General features: G+C 45.3%; 1 protein-coding gene across 6 annotated transcripts in view; it reads left to right on the top strand.

Moving 5' to 3' along the window:
• The window catches only part of LOC144888217 (uncharacterized), a 166624-nt gene that overhangs the window by 71622 nt on the left and 77920 nt on the right, over positions 1-17082 (top strand). For 5 of the 6 annotated variants that reach the window (XR_013621937.1, XR_013621939.1, XR_013621938.1 and 2 more), the window contains exon 2: positions 13064-13482. Coding sequence is in view for 2 of the 6 variants with exons in the window: in XM_078770595.1 (XP_078626721.1) it covers positions 13296-13482 (187 nt within the window). In the remaining 4 variants the exon portion in view is untranslated. The remainder of the gene's footprint in view (positions 1-13063; positions 13483-17082) is intronic. The other variant, XM_078770596.1, reaches the window with a different exon arrangement.

The following is a 17082-nucleotide window of genomic DNA, read 5'->3' as shown; positions in this document are numbered from 1 at the left end:
AGCCTCGAAAAAAGCACACGTATACAATTTGTTCAGCATGACCTCAGCGAGCCTCTCCTCATCCAAAACTAAAACGAAGCAAAAACCCTTTATTAACTTCATGAAAATAGCATTTTTAAACCAGATTTAAATCATAACACATTAGCAACCAACGTCTATAACTGAACTTTAGGCAATAACAAATCTACTACTTGACACTCACACGGGAAGGTAGCGGTAGGGGAGGAAGGTCCAAGCGCAGATGGTTCCAGGCGTTCAGGTCCGGCTCCAGGTGTCGACTCGTACCGTGGCGAAAACCCGGGCAGGCAGCTAGCGCGTATCGTTGGTGCACGCTCGGACCTTACATATGGCGGGGGGAAGTCCTTCGCAAGTCCGTATGCGCAGTTCCTATGAATTCATATGAATTAGGAATTCCCCAGCGCAGCTCGTTCCAACGCAGCTCTCTCCCAACGCAGGTGTCCGTGCCCTCTCTGTTAGTGCGGCTCTCCCACTCACTCTGCGCGTGAACTCCTTACTCAGCTTCTCTCCCTCCTCTCTTCCCTTTTCTCTCTGTCCTCTCTTCTCTTCTCTGTGAAAAGGTGCTGTGCTTGCGCTTATATAACGCGCTTGGAAAATCCATGCGCGCTTCATCGAGCCATGCCTATCAGTGAGCTTACCTCAGCTGTGATTGGTCAGCGTGGGCTCACCGGCTCCAACCTCGACGGCTCGTGGATGAGGCCACACCTCTTCTCGTGGCTCCGCCCCTTCTTTCCTTGAGCCGACCGCGTGTTCAATGGCGTTTGAATGCAGCGAACACTGCTAATAAAACCACGTGAGAGCATTGAGAGGGACAAGCCCCATCTGTAGGTGGGCATGATGGAGTAGCTTGGAGAGACAGAAGTTCGAATGTGATGAATGGGGCCTACCTTGTTTGATTAATGCAACGCAGATTCAACTATTGGGAACACAGCCTCAACTAAACACAGACTAAAGAAATAACTGAAAGTTCCTATGGTGTCCTACTTGTTGCATATGGACTAACTATGGGTGTGACCTTATTAAATGCTGGGATATTTACAAGAGTTATTATTGTTCCCCGTCGCATAGTGGAGCGAAAGGGGGACTATAGTTTTCCCCTCCGTCCGTGTGTCCGTCCGTCCGTCCATCCATGCGTGCGTGCGGGCATGCGTGTTTGCGTGCGGGCGTGCATGCGTGCGTGCGTAAGCAAAGGACCGCATTCGAATTTGGTGTGTGGGTGCAACCCACGTCAAAATCCAAGATGGCCGCCGCCATGTATGTCTGATGCCATGTATGTCTGAACCTTGTGAGATGAATATCTTGAAAAATAAGCGAAGTACCAACTTCTAATGTGGTGTGTGGCTGTATCTAGGCACAAGGAAGAACGCTGTTTAAAATTGAGTCGCCACGTCAAAATCCAAGATGGCCGCCGCCATGTATGTCTGAACCTTGTGAGATGAATATCTTGAAAAATAAGCGAAGTACCAACTTATAATCTGGTGTGTCGGTGTATCTCGCATAAGGAAGAACGCTATTGAAAATTGGGTCGCCACGTCAAAATCCAAGATGGCCGCCACCATATGTATGTCTGAACTTCGTGAGTGAAATATCTTGCAAAAATAAGCGAAGTACCAACTTCTAATCTGGTGTGTGGGTGTATCTAGGCAAAAGCAAGAAGGCTGTTTAAAATTAGGTCGCCACGTCAAAATCCAAGATGGCCACCGCCATGTATGTCAGAACCTTGTGAGATGAATATCTTGAAAAATAAGCGAAGTACCAACTTCTAATCTGGTGTGTGGGTGTATCTCGGCATTAGGAAGAAGGCTATTGAAAATTGGGTCGCCACGTCAAAATCCAAGATGGCCGCCACCATATGTATGTCTGAACATTGTGAGCGAAATATCTCGAAAAATAAGCGAAGTACCAACTTCTAATCTGGTGTGTGGCTGTATCTAGGCACACGCAAGAAGGCTGTTTAAAATTGGGTCACCACGTCAAAATCCAAGATGGCCACCGCCATGTATGTCTGAACCTTGTGAGATGAATATCTTGAAAAATAAGCGAAGTACCTACTTCTAATCTGGTGTGTGGGTGTATCTAGGCATAAGGAAGAACGCTATTGAAAATTGGGTCGCCACATAAAAATCCAAGATGGCCGCCTCCATGTATGTCTGAACCATGTGAGCGAAATATCATATCAAAGCATGTTTTCTGCATCTTCCACTTTGTCAACTCACATCACTTCACCGACGGGGGACCTAGGCGTAACGCTTGTTTACAAGTATTTACAAGTGAGGGGTCCTCAAAACCGCAACAATATGATATGAATAAGGCTTACGATACAGAGTCATCCCTTGAACACCATCAATGGATTCCCCAATATTCGCTGTGGTCATGGTTTGAATTACGCTGAGGTAATGTGGAGGCATTTTGTGGGTATGAATAAGGCTTACGAAAATGTCAATGGACCCAGAGGTAAAATGTCAAGTGTACCCCGAAGTGATGTGAACGGAGTCCGAAAGCACGATATGTTCCTGGGTGTCATGAGTTATCCACCGATTTGCGTTTCACGTCAACCATTAAGGTCAAAAGAAAACGAAGCATATGCAGAGGTGTGGGAAAATAACGTTAGGCGGGAGACCAAACCTGAAAATGCTGAAGACCAAAGCTGAAATTGGAAAAACAAGATAGCCTATTGTCGGGCAACTCCGGTTAACACCAGGGTCGTGGATGGCCTAAGCGGTTTATTCGGAGGCAAAAACCAAACACGGATTTCACTATCAAACACGGGAGGAAGAAGGAAAATGGAGGCTGCGGCAAAAGCTTACCTTCAGCGCACCGACATATCTCCGGTCCTGTAAGGCGATTAAATCAAGCGGGCACAAGTTTAACGGGGAATAGAAAATAATTCAAGGGTTTATTGTCCCCCGTCGCACCGCAGAGCGAAAGGGGGACTATGGTTTTCCCCTCCGTCCGTGTGTCAGTCCGTCCGTCCGTCTGTCCGTGCGTGCGGGCATACGTGCGTGCGTAAGCGAAGGACCGCATTCGAATTTGGTGTGTGGGTGCAACCCACGTCAAAATCCAAGATGGCCGCCACCATGTATGTCTGATGCCATGTATGTCTGAAAATTGTGAGCTGAATATCTTGAAAAATAAGCGAAGTACCAACTTCTAATTTGGTGTGTGGGTGTACCTCAGCATAAGGAAGAACGCTGTTTAAAATTGGGTCGCCACGTCAAAATCCAAGATGGCCGCCGCCATGTATGTCTGAACCTTGTGAGATGAATGTTTTTTTTTGGTTTTTTTTGTATACAAGATCGAGGCTCGTGAAAAAGCAAACATTAATCACACAAAAAGACAAACCGACGCACAAAACACAAAAAACAAGGGGAGCGGCACACAAGATGGGGAGAGAGGGGGAAGGACACAAACACAACATTTGAGAGCAGGGACATCGGGAGGACTTGGGGGGAGGTGGGAGAGGAATAAAACATATGAACACTGCAAGGACTCTGGGGTGAATTACCGGGGGTAGAAAATATCAAGGTTTTCGATGGGGGAAGATAAGAGATGGTGGTGAACAGCTGTTTTAAAGACCTGGAGGGAGGAGTGGGATTGAAGGGAGTGGGGGAGTTTGTTCCAGAGGCGGGAGAAAAGGGGAATGAAAGAGTGAAGGTGAGCAGAGAGCCTAGACTTTGGCAGTTTAACCATAAGAGGGTTGCAGGCAGATCTTGTGCGACCTGAAGGAATATTGGGGGGACAGAGCACAGAGAGAGCTGGGGGAGCAAGGCCGGAGAGGAGTCTGTAGAAGACAGAAAGACCACCAACCTGCCTGCGGTGAGTGAGTGAAAGGCCCTCGGAGTTGACTACATCGCAGGAGATTCCAATGATTCTGAAAGCTTTGGCCTCAACAGCGTGAAGTCGAGCAAGGTGTGAGGCAGGAGCACCAGCCCAGAGGGGGGAACAGTATTCCATTGAGCTGCGGATGAAAGCCTTGTATGTGGTGAGGAGCTCAGGTGTGCCATGGAAGGACTTCGCACGACGGAGGATGCCCAGTCGGCGACTGGCTTTGGAGGCCAGCTTGGAAATGTGGTTTTCCCAAGAAAGATCATGGCAGATAGTGAGACCCAAAAGCTTGAGCGACAGAACTTCTTGGAGAGGATTGTTGAGAAAGTAGATGGGAGGGTTTTCCAGTCGGTCCTTTCGGAGAGACATTGTAAGAGTGTGAGATTTGTCAGGATTGAAAGACATGTTCCACTTGTTTGACCAGTCTGTGATTTTGTACAGGTCTGCAGAGAGTGAGGAGGCTGCAGCTTGCCGATCTGGGGGATGAGGAATGGAGCGGCAGATAGTGGAGTCATCAGCAAAGAGATAGAGAGGATTTTCCAGAGAGTCGGAGAGATCATTGATGAAGACCAGAAATAGCACAGGGCCCAGAACACTACCTTGGGGAACTCCAGCCAGAACAGGAAGGGAAGATGAGAGAAATCCATTCAGGGCCACACATTGCCTACGACCAGAGAGGAAATCCGCAAGCCATGAGTGGAGATTTCCCTGAATACCATAGGAGGTGAGTTTGGTGAGCAGACCTGGGTGCCAGACCGTATCGAAGGCACGTAATATGTCAAGTGAGACAGCTCTGATTTCCTATTTGGCATTGAAGACCTCCATCCATTGTTGAGACAGCAGAAGCAACATGTCCAGAGTAGAATGACCTGGTCTGAATCCAAATTGATGATCAGAGATCAAGCCATTGGAGAAGAGGAAGGATTTGATATCTGAAGCAATGATGGATTCCATGACTTTGCTGATAATTGGGAGCAGGCTGATTGGTCTGTAGTTGCAATGATCTGTTTTTGCACCTTTTTGTGTAAAGCAGTAATGTTTGCTGATTTCCAAGATGCTGGCAGATGACCTTGAGCAAAAGAGAGGGTGAAAAGAACAGAGAGAGGGTGAGATAGAGCGACAGAGCAGGATTTTAGGACCCGAGGGCTGATGCCATCTGGTCCAGTTGCAGAATCAGAGTCGAGGTTTGATAAAAACTTCTCCACCTTGTCAGGAGAGAAGGACACAGAGTCCAGGAGCAGTTGGGTTCGACTGGGAAAGGTGGGAACAGAGAGAGATGGGTTTGGGACACAAGATTTTGAGGCAAACACAGAGTTGAGGAATTCGGCTTTGTCACGTGCGGTGTCAACTGTGTAGCCATTTGAGGTAAGGGGGGGATGGAGGGGGAACAAACACCAGAAATGGATTTGACCAGATGCCACCAGGATTTGGAGGAAGGAGACAGGTTTGAGAGTTCAAACTTGAGTGTGGAGAGATAGTGCTTCCTGGCACTCCTGAGGGTAGAAACACACTTGTTTCGAGCTTGGTGGAAGGAGCTGAGATTGCCTTCTGTTGGATTTGCCTTCCAAGACGCAAAGGCAAGTTGTTTCAGGGAAACTGCCTCACCACAAGATTCAGTGTACCATGGACGGGAGGAAGGGTAAGACAACTGAAGACGAGATGGGATAAATCTGTGCATGAGAGAGAGCAGTTTGCTTTGGAAGAATTCCCAGGAAGAATTGATGTCAGAGGCATTAGAGATGGGAGACCAGTCCAGTTGATTGATGGCTGCTTGCAGACCGTGCCAGTCGGCCTGAGTGAAATGCCAGACTCGTCGGCGCTGAGGAGGCTCTCTGAGAATGGCCAGTGAGATGTCCACTTTAACAAGCACATGATCAGAAGAACCGATTGGAGCAGAAGAAGCGCAGCAGACATTTGCAGGGAAGTTAGTCATAACCAAGTCCAGAAGAGAAGATACTCCATTGACTGAGATCTGGGTCAGGAAATTGACAGATTGTGTCAGTCCCAATGAGTCGCAGAAGTCCTTTGCTGAGGTGCCATGGCTGGTGAGAGATGAACCCACATCCAGCCAGCTGGCATGATGACAGTTGAAGTCACCACATATGAGGAAGAGAGAGTTTGGATGAGTTGATAGAAGTTGGTCCATGTTGTCCGACAGAGAAATGTAAATGGAGTCATCACTGTTTGGAGGACGGTACAGAACACATATGAACAAAAGGTGGGAGCGGAGAGGAAGCCGTAGCCAGAGGTACTCCTGTGGGTGGGGTGGAGAGAGGGCAGTGCAGGAAGAGTGAGGAAGAGAGTTTTTGATAAAGATAGCCACCCCACCACCAGGACGAGGCGCAGGTCTATCGTACCGGAGGAGGAAGTAACCAGGAAGAGATATTAAGGAATCAGAGACATCTTGAGGGAGGAAAGTTTCTGTTAAGCAGATCAAGTCTGGATTTTCAGAAGCAACCTGAATGGAGAGATCAATCAGGTTTGAGCGAAGGCCCCGGATGTTTGAGGTCCATACCGTTAGTGAGGAGAGAGGGGGAGCATCGGGTGCAGGACAGGGGAGGGGAGGGGGTAGGGTCAGATGAAGGGTGAGAGGGGGATGTAGGAAGAGCAGTTGATAGTGTGTCAGAGATTACAGAAGAGTTACAAGAAAGGGAAGGATGAGGAGGACGAAAGGTTTGATGGTGATGGAATGAGGCACAGTGAGAGTTTGTTTGAGGGGGGGCAGAGGAAAGTAAAAGGTTGGGGGAGGTGGAGGTATGACATAGAAGGGAGACGAAGTGGGGAGGAGGCAGCTTTGAGAAGGAGGTGGGAGGAGGGAGAATTTGGGAGGGATGGTTGGGGGGGAGATTAGAAGGGGAGGGGTAAGGGGGGAGTTTAGAAAGTGGATGATTAATGAAAGATGAACATATATAACAAATTGGGTTTGTTGTGATTTTCAAGTTAGCAATTCGTTGAAGAACGATTCGTAACAAGATGGCCGCCGCCATGTATGTCTGAAGTCAAGTACCTCCTGAGGCTGCAAGGCCTTGCTCACGACGCGGCAAACAAACGATTAATTTATGAAAGATAAACACCGAGAAACTTCCAAGGTTCACACTATAAGAATATCTTGAAAAATAAGCGAAGTACCAACTTCTAATCTGGTGTGTGGGTGTATCTCGGCATAAGGAAGAAGGCTATTGAAAATTGGGTCGCCACGTCAAAATCCAAGATGGCCACCACTATATGTATGTCTGAACCTTTAGCGAAATATCTTGCAAAAATAAGCGAAGTACCAACTTCTCATCTGGGGTGTGGGTGTACCTAGGCACAAGCAAGAAGGCTGTTTAAAATTGGGTCGCCACGTCAAAATCCAAGATGGCCGCCGCCATGTATGTCTGAACTTTGAGATGAATATCTTGAAAAATTAGCAAAGTACCAACTTCTAATTTGGTGTGTGGGTGTATCTCGGCATAAGGAAGAACACTATTGTAAATTGGGTCGCCACGTCAAAATCCAAGATGGCCACCACCATATATATGTCTGAACATTGTGAGTGAAATATCTTGAAAAATAAGCAAAGTACCAACTTCTCATCTGGTGTTTGGGTGTATCTAGGCACAAGGAAGAAGGATCTTGAAAATTGTGTCGCCACGTCAAAATCCAAGATGGCCGCCGCCATGTATGTCTGAACCTTGTGAGATGAATATCTTGAAAAATAAGCCAAGTACCAACTTCTAATCTGGTGTGTGTCTGTATCTTGGCAAAAGGAAGAAGGCTATTGAAAATTGGGTCACCACGTCGAAATCCAAGATGGCCGCCGCCATGTATGTCTGAAACTTGTGAGATGAATATCTTGAAAAATAAGTCAAGTACCAACTTCTAATTTGGCGTGTGCGTGTACCTCGGCATAAGGAAGAAGGCTATTGAAAATTGGGTCGCCACGTCACAATCCAAGATGGCCGCCGCCATGTATGTCTGAACCTTGTGAGATGAATATCTTGAAAAATAAGCGAAGTATCAACTTCTAATTTGGTGTGTGGGTGTATCTCGGAATCTGGAAGAAAGCTGTTGAAAATTGGGTCGCCACGTCAAAATCCAAGATGGCGGCCACCATATATATGTCTGAACCTTGTGAGCGAAATATCTCGAAAAGTAAGCAAAGTACCAACTTCTAATCTGGTTTGTGGGTGTATCTAGGCACAAGGAAGAACGCTGTTTAAAATTGGGTCGCCACGTCAAAATCCAAGATGGCCGCCGCCATGTATGTCTGAACCTTGTGAGATGAATATCTTGAAAAATAAGCGAAGTACCAACTTCTAATTTGGTGCGTGGGTGTATCTCCGCATACGGACGAACGCCATTGTAAATTGGGTCGCCACGTCAAAATCCAAGATGGCCGCCACCATATATATGTCTGAACTTTGTGAGTGATATATCTTGAAAAATAAGCAAAGTACCAACTTCTAATCTGGGGTTTGGGTGTATCTAGGCACAAGGAAGAAGGCTATTGAAAATTTGGTCGCCACGTTAAAATGCAAGATGGCCACCGCCATGTATGTCTGAACCATGTGAGCGAAATATCATATCATAGCATGTTTTCTGCGTCTTCCACTTTGTCAACTCACATCACTTCACCGACGGGGGACCTAGGCATAACGCTTGTTTACAAGTATTTACAAGTGAGGGGTCCTCAAAACCGCAACAATATGATATGAATAAGGCTTACGATACAGAGTCATCCCTTGAACACCATCAATGGATTCCCCAATATTCGCTGTGGTCATGGTTTGAATTACGCTGAGGTAATGTGGAGGCATTTTGTGGGTATGAATAAGGCTTACGAAAATGTCAATGGACCCAGAGGTAAAATGTCAAGTGTACCCCGAAGTGATGTGAACGGAGTCGGAAAGCATGATATGTTCCTGGGTGTCATGAGTTATCCACCGATTTGCGTTTCACGTCAACCATTAAGGTCAAAAGAAAACGAAGCATATCCAGAGGTGTGGGAAAATAACGTTAGGCGGGAGACCAAACCTGAAAATGCTGAAGACCAAAGCTGAAATTGGAAAAACAATATAGCCTATTGTCGCGCAACTCCGGTTAACACCTAGAGTCGTGGATGGCCTAAACGGTTTATTCGGATTCAACAACCAAACACGGATTTCACTATCAAACACGGGAGGAAGAAGGAAAATGGAGGCTGCGGCAAAAGCTTACCTTCAGCGCACCGATGTATCTCCGGTCCTGTAAGGCGATTAACTCAAGCGGGCACAAGTTTAACGGGGAATAGAAAATAATTCAAGGGTTTATTGTCCCCCGTCGCACCGCAGAGCGAAAGGGGGACTATGGTTTTCCCCTCCGTCCGTGTGTCCGTCCGTCCGTCCATCTGTCCGTGCGTGCGGGCATACGTGCATGCGTAAGCGAAGGACCGCATTCGAATTTGGTGTGTGGGTGCAACCCACGTCAAAATCCAAGATGGCCGCCACCATGTATGTCTGATGCCATGTATGTCTGAACTTTGTGAGCTGAATATCTTGAAAAATAAGCGAAGTACCAACTTCTAATTTGGTGTGTCGGTGTATCTCGGCTTAAGGAAGAACGCTATTGAAAATTGGGTCGCCACATCAAAATCCAAGATGGCTGCCACAATATATATGTCTGAACCTTGTGAGCGAAATATCTTGAAAAATAAGCGAAGTACCAACTTATAATCTGGTGGGTGGGTGTATCTCGGCATAAGGAAGAACGCTATTGAAAATTGGGTCACCACGTCAAAATCCAAAATGGCCGCCTTGCGTGTTTCACTTTGTCAACTCGCATCACTTCACCGACAGGGGACCTAGGCGTAACGCTTGTTACAAATAAAAGCAAGGACAGGAAAATACACGTCGATAATAAAATAAGGTGACTAAATTGGGATCCTACGCACCGACTTCAGAAACAAGAACAAAGGAATGGATTAACAAAAGAAACACGTTCATTATGTGCGTCTGTGGTGTGCGAGCTTATCTGTCTCTTGTCGTCTTGTCTTTGGCTGCCGTCCAACACGACTCCGTTCGGCCCCGATGCACCCACAAAGCCTCGCTCCAAGCTCCAAAGCACCGAGCACCGCCACTCCAAGCACCAGCACCACGAGGTCCCATGCAGGCCCGCGAGCTCCACACAAGGTCGACCATCAACTCATGCACGAACACAGAACGACGAAGAACGGCAAAGGGGGGACGAGAGCGCAAGTCCACTGCCAGAAGCAACTGCTTTGAACCAACTGCCGTGAAACTGCTCTGAACCAACTCAGACTCGCTTCCGCACTCGCTGATCTCTTTTTCCCAACTTGACCAACTGCTGCGCAACTCACTCACTCCACTGCGTCTCAAGACTCGCTCGGCGCAAGACCCACTCGCTCACCCTTGAAAGTCCTGCCGCCCCTTGTATCACTCCGTGACGGTGATGTCAGCCTTGCCGCGCCACTCAATCTGTGGCCTCCACCGAATCACAGGCCTGTGGTGTTGTCATAGCACGTGGCACTTGAGGTGGATAGGCCTGTCGGAGGTGTAAATGGCGGTGGCAATGCGGCGGTGTCCTGGCCTGGTTTCCTTTTGCTGGTTCTCTTTCGCAGTCATGTCAGGGAAGGGCGTTACTTAGTGTTGCAATAAGGATCTGTCAGAATGTCTATGTGGTTGCGGTGCCAAAAGGGACAAAGGTTTGGCTAACCAGGTGAAGACACACAGGGGCGCTACTCTTTAATCCCGAACTCTACTTAACACACGAACCTCCTGGTAGGTTCACAAGTATACTCATTACTCGACAAAACGCCTACACATGAACTTATTACAGGTAGTTTTCCTTACTGTGACAGACGAAGCACGTTACCTATTCAGATCTATCTGCTCTACATATCACTACCCCACCAGACATAACACTATTTTACTCCAGGGGTCCCAGGATTACCCACCCAAAATATCGTTGGATCGTTTCAGTCGTTTTTGCAGTACCTGGGAACGGTCAGACAGACAGACAGAGACAGACAGACTGACAAATGGACATTTGGTGAACTTTAGTAAGATGTGCCATGTGGCAAACTATAGAAAAGGCCCCTTTATATTGTATGTGCCATGTGGCAAACTATTGATAAGGCCCCTTTATATGGTATGTGCCATGTGGCAAACGATTGAAAAGGCCCCTTTACATGGCATGTGGCAAACTATTGAAAAGGCCCCTTTGTATGATATGTGCCATGTGGCAAACTATTGAAAAGGCCCCCTTTATTTGGTATGTGCCATGTGGCAAACTACAGAAAAGGCTTCTCCATATGGCAGGTGCCATGTCGCAAACTAGAGAAAAGGCCCCTTTATATGGTATGCACCATGAAGCAAACTGTAGAAAAGAAGGGACATTTTTGGGAAAAATGCCAATTTAATTCACACACCTGCATGAAGAAGTAAATGTGTTTTATTTGCCAGATGTTGGGTGCCCCTTCATATGAACATTCCTAGAATGTTACTTGGTTCCTCCTAAGAACACAAGGGTAGTCCAGCATGCACACAAGATTTTTTGAATGTCCCTTATTTTCTATTGTTTTGCATTTTCTACAAACGATGGAATCTCCCTTCTTTCAAAACTTTGCCACATGCCACATACCATATAATGGGGCCTTTTCTATACCCCTGGCGTTTTTCTGAATAATTCTCCTTCTTGTAACATGTTAGAATGTTAAGGTGATGCAATACAATAGCCACTGGATAAAATGGTTAAAACCTGGAACTTTTTTTACTTTACACCTTTAAACCTATTTAAACTTTCATTTGAATTGAATTATATACTTGAATATTGTATATCACAAATCGCCTTCATAATACTTTCAAGAACCATGAAATATATCGATATTTAGCATGAGAGGGCCTGGCATGTAAGAGCAACAGGATTCCGGTGAAGAAGACTCTGATAATATGGCAATATATAGAACGAGGTAGATTGACACTGTGTTCTATGTTGATCAATAAAACGTCCATCTTCTAAACTGCGACTCAACTTCGGCTTGTTACAGTGTCCAAGGCCTACTGGTGATGGATGAGACTGCTTCAGTAGCGCTAAACTTCTGGATTTTTTTCACGATCTTTTATATCATTATTTTATGAAAATTGAAGTATGTACTTGAACACTTAGTGAAGCCTCGTCTAGAATATTGTTTGCCGTTTTGGTCACCACAAGTCTTGAAAGACATAGCTGTGACAGAGAGGGTTCAGCTCAGGCCTACTGGATTGTTTCCGGGCCTAGCTAGACTCAACTACGAGGAGCGCTTGAAGGAGACGGATTTATACATGAGAAAGGAGGTGGTTTTGATGGGATGACAGATGTTTGAGATAATGAAGGGTATACACAAAATAAGTGCAGAATAATTCTTCAGCAGAGACATTGACAGGGCCAGGGGCGGGAGCCTCAAAAGAAAAGAAGAGTTAATATGGTAGTATGGTAAGGACCTTTCATTCAGAGAGTCGTTGATGCATGAGATGGTCTCTGAGAAAGGCAGTGGCAACAGAACTAATAGATAAGTTTAAATTAGGATTATATAGATACCTGGAAACTTTGGAGATTGAAGAGTATTGGGATATTGGCAAGACGTTTGTGACTTCAGTATGGATTGAGAGATTGTGTGCATCGAAGTGAAGTGAAGTGAATTGAAGTGTCATGTGTATGTGGGGAATCTCGTCAAGGGGTGGTGTGTGGTTGATGTTGTGTATTTGTCATTCAAGAACCGCCATCGCCCAAACCTCCAACACTTGAAAATAAAAAACACAAAAATTTGCTTTTTTCTCTAAAAAATAATTAAAATAAATGTATTTCTCCATTTTTATTTGATGCGCTTGGGATATCCCTCGTCGTGCCACATCATCTCATCCACATTCCTCCTCTCATTCCACAAATGAAATTGCATCGTTTTGGCAGATAAACTTTGGTGTTGATGTGGCGCAGCATAATGGGCCGAATGGTCTCCTCTAGTTTACTCTGGGTTTATTTTTTGTCTCTGTATATAATAACCCACATTCATTAGATCATGATTGACAATAAAACTTACAAAATGGGACACAGCGGTGAACAAACTGGATGCAAAAGCCCGCATTTATTGGATAATAATTGATTGTATTGTCAATGGAAATAACTCACAAAAATTCCAAACTGAGTAAAGAAAATAACATGTACAACCTTTCCTTTCTTACCATAAGCATTGTATCCTTGGCAGGTCATCGGTGAAATGGAGAGCTTCTTGGAATGGCTCAAATCCCAAGGCCTGAGAGCAGAAACAGCCCAAGCAGTGATCGATAAGCTTGGAATTGAGGATCAGAAGGTGATTCGAGCTTGTGCTGACTCGGATCCATTGCGGACCGAGCTCCTCGCTCTCGCCAAAGAGGAATTACAATTTGCAAAGTATGCTGACTTCTGTGAATTTATGAATTCTTTTTCAAAGACGCAAGATGTCCAGATTGCGGGGTCTGCTCTGTTGGGAAGTATTTTCGTCAACTTGGAGAATGTTATTCGGGAACTTTCCAGTTTCTGTGAAAAGATTTTTGGATCCCAAAATGTGCACCAGGACAACGTTTCTGGTTTCTCTGGAACCGGGTTCAGTGATGTCTCAGCATGAAGCATCAAGACCCACGTCTGGTATGTGACTTTTTTAATACAACATCGCATGTCAACAAAAAGCTTGATCTTCTCCCATTGTTTTTTTTTTTAGTATACTTTTAACTGGTGTAATCTCTTTTGGTGCAGTTTTATATTGTCTCATATTAATGGATTTTTTGATGTAGGGTACAAGGTAAATTTTAGGTCACCTGGAACATATTTCTGGGGAGCTTATGGGATGGGTCATTATTAGTTTGTCCACAAACACTTGCAGCTTCTTCTCCGAAACTGCTGATGGGATTGTGACCAAACTTGGCGAAAATTATATTTTGTGTGTTTGAACTCAAGTTTGTACATGGCATTAAAAAGTAGGAGTTTAAGTGGGTGTGCGGGAGGGAGAGGGGGACATGGCTAGGGAGTAGGCATGATATCCTTAAATGGTTATTTGCTCTCTTATCTGAAACTGCACTGACGATTGTGATGAAACTTGACCACAACCTTCATCACCCGTGATGCACCAAAGTTTCTTCACAGCATTTTAAAAATCGGGGTATTTGCCTCTTTTTTTGTGGGGGGTGATGGGTGATTGTTTTAATTACCTCTGTGTTCCATGTTTAACGGTGCATTTAAGTTATCTGCATACAGGAAATAGTTTACCTCTTCAGCCATGGAAGGCTTATCCTTGTTATCCTACGTTTTTTGAAAAAGTATGAAGACGCTTCATCGTCGTCATATTGTAATCGGCTCTGTCCATCCGTCTGTCTGTCCATCATGCTGTCCTGAATGGTTGTGTAAAAATTCACATACTTGGTTGTTATGATCACCACATGGCAATAAGGTGCAAGAGCAGTATCATTTTGACCCCACCCGCTGGGTACATTACCAAAAATGGAATAGCAAAATGTAGAATAGCAAAAAATGTTATTAGAGGCATATTAAAAAAAAAAAATTCATGTAACCTTGAAAATGCAATCATCATTGGGGAACGCCTTGATCTTTTCTACCCCTGTTAATTCACCCCAAATCCACCTTTTCCAAATTCTGACTTATTTCATGAAAGTCCAAGTCGTGTCCATTTGTTTTATACCTTCCGCAAATCCCCCCCACCCCCACTCGCCTCCCCAAGCCCTCTCTCTTCCACAGATCTTCCGATGTCCCTGCTGTGCTGTTGCTTGTGTGCTTCCCTCTCTCCCCCCCTCTTGTCTCCAGCTCCCTTTATTATATGTTTTACGTGTCTCTGTTTATGTTTTTGTGTCTTGTGTGTTAGCTCTTACACAGGCATCGCCTTTGCATACAAAAAAATAAAATAAAATATTCTCCATCCTCTTGGAAATTCTGATCATGCCGCCATCGAAGTTCAGGTTTCTTGGAATGGCTCAAATATTCTTCACCATCAACTGTTGTTCATCGTGCCCATTGGACTGTCTTTCAATATAGCAAGGCTGACTGGGATGCCTTGCGTTCTGTTCTTGCCAATGTTCACTGGAACTCAATCCTTTGTCACAACCCATATTAAGCTGCCAAGGAAGTTACTGAGTGTATCCCTGTTGGTATGGACCGCTTTATCCCTTCTCGGACCGACCAAGTGAAACAACACTCTCAGCCGTGGTTCACTCCAGCTTGTTCTGCTGCTCTCGTCCATCGCAATCACTTTTTCAAACAGCATCACTGTGTTGGCTTGAGTGAGGCACATCGTTTGTATCACGTTGCGAGCAACCACTGCAGACGAGTAATGGAGAATGCTAAGCGACAGAATAAAGAATGTGTTTGTAATTCAAACTCAAATAAACAGCTCGGTTCTCGAGATTTTTGGAGAATTGCTAATCGCATTCTCAGCCGTAATCGATCATCGATTCCTGTCCTCTTCAATTGCCCTGAAGTACTTACTTCTCCTAATGATAAAGTCAACCTCTTTGCTGAGCATTTTGCTGCAAACTCCACACTTGAAGACCACGGCCAAAGATTGCCTGTTTTACTTCCCGTCTTGACACCAGGCTTTCCACTATCATTAGCACACCCATGAAAGTTGCTAAGATTATTCAAAGGCCTGACATTTGAACATCTACTGCACCAAATAGAATCCCTACAATTGCTTTGAAGATGTGTTCACTTGAACTGTCTTCTGTTCTCGCAAAACTGTATTGCTTGTGTATGTTAAAGTCTGCGTTTCCACTTAGCTGGAAGCAGGCTTCTGCACTCCCTGTCTTTAAAGGTTCCAGTGAGTAATCAGATTCTTCTAACTATCGGCCTGTTAGCCTTCTACCCATTATCAGCAAAGTCTTTTAATCCTTGATGGAACAGCTCATGACTCATCTGGAAACCCACAAACTCCAAACTGATGTTCACTATGGCTTTAGACAGTCAAGGTCTGCCGGTGATGTTCTATCCCAAATCACTGAACATGTGAATGGTGCTTTAGATCATCGTGGAGAAGCCAGAGTTGTTGCTCTCGACATCTCAAAGGCTAAAATCACATGGCATTTCTGGAAAATTGCTTGATACAATATCTGACTTCCTTGCAAATCATCAAACATCTGTGGTACATGAGGGACAGTAATCCCCTGTCCGTAATATGAATGTGAGTTCCTCTGGAGTCTGTCTGTGTTGGGTCCAATGTTGCTCATGTTATATATCAACTAGGGCATGCCCGTACGTGGGTGCAATGCCCGTACGTGGGTACGTGGGTACGTGGGTGCGAGTACGGTGACAATCCCCCCCTCTATTTACATGAAATGGTTTGGTTCATGAAATGTTTTGGTCCATTCGCAACGCCAAAGCGAACGGCGAACGCTTTACATGAAATGGTTTGGTCCATGAAATGTTTTGGTCCATTCGCAACGCCAAAGCGAACGGCGAACGGCTTGCGAGTACAGTGACAATCCCCCCCCCCCCCCCCCCCTCTATTTACATGAAATGGTTTTAATTAGTTTTAAAACATAGTTTAACGCCAACATAGCGGCAACATAGTTTGCCAACGTGAAATAAATGAATACGCTCTCAAATGTGCCGTCCGAGGCAGAGTGTGTTCGCCACGTTCGGCACACGCGATAACTCGCTGCTCTCTGATTGGTTGAATCGTTTTTTGGACATAGCTCGGTAAGTACTTGTCCGATTAATATGAAACCTTGAAAAGGCACATCCTCGGGTCCCCAGCAATATACCTGGCAAGTTTAAAGTATATCGGACCCGTGGTTGTCGAGAAACAGCGGTCACAAACAAACATACAAACACACACACAGAGATTAGTGGAATTATAGATAGATGATCTGCCTGATTGTATTCTTTCTCAATTAAGCATTTATGGCTTTAGGCAGATGACTCAACACTGTATAATACCTAGTCAGGAACCTTTTTTCCTCCTACCCGTGACCAGTGGCATCAAGAGCCAGCACGGGCCCCCGAGGCAAATAACCTCGGGGCCCCCACCCCCACTCTTTTTCTCTTTTAAAATTTGTTAAAGGAACTTTCTTGAATGAAAAAGAAAAAACTTTTTAAAAACAAATGGTCACTTTTATTTTGCCGTTTGATCGAAAATATCGGAGATAGCGGGACGTTTGGCCCGATCGAGTCAATTTGCACCCTCGACATTTGAACACTATTTGTCTCGAAGATTGGTAAAAAAAACTTGAGAAGACGATT

The sequence above is a fragment of the Myxine glutinosa genome, chromosome 1 (genome assembly GCF_964187855.1).
Source record: "Myxine glutinosa chromosome 1, kmMyxGlut1.1, whole genome shotgun sequence".
NCBI classification, from domain to species: Eukaryota; Metazoa; Chordata; class Myxini; order Myxiniformes; family Myxinidae; genus Myxine; species Myxine glutinosa.
Note: the sequence above shows the minus strand (reverse complement) of the source record. Positions and strands in the feature narration are given on the sequence as shown.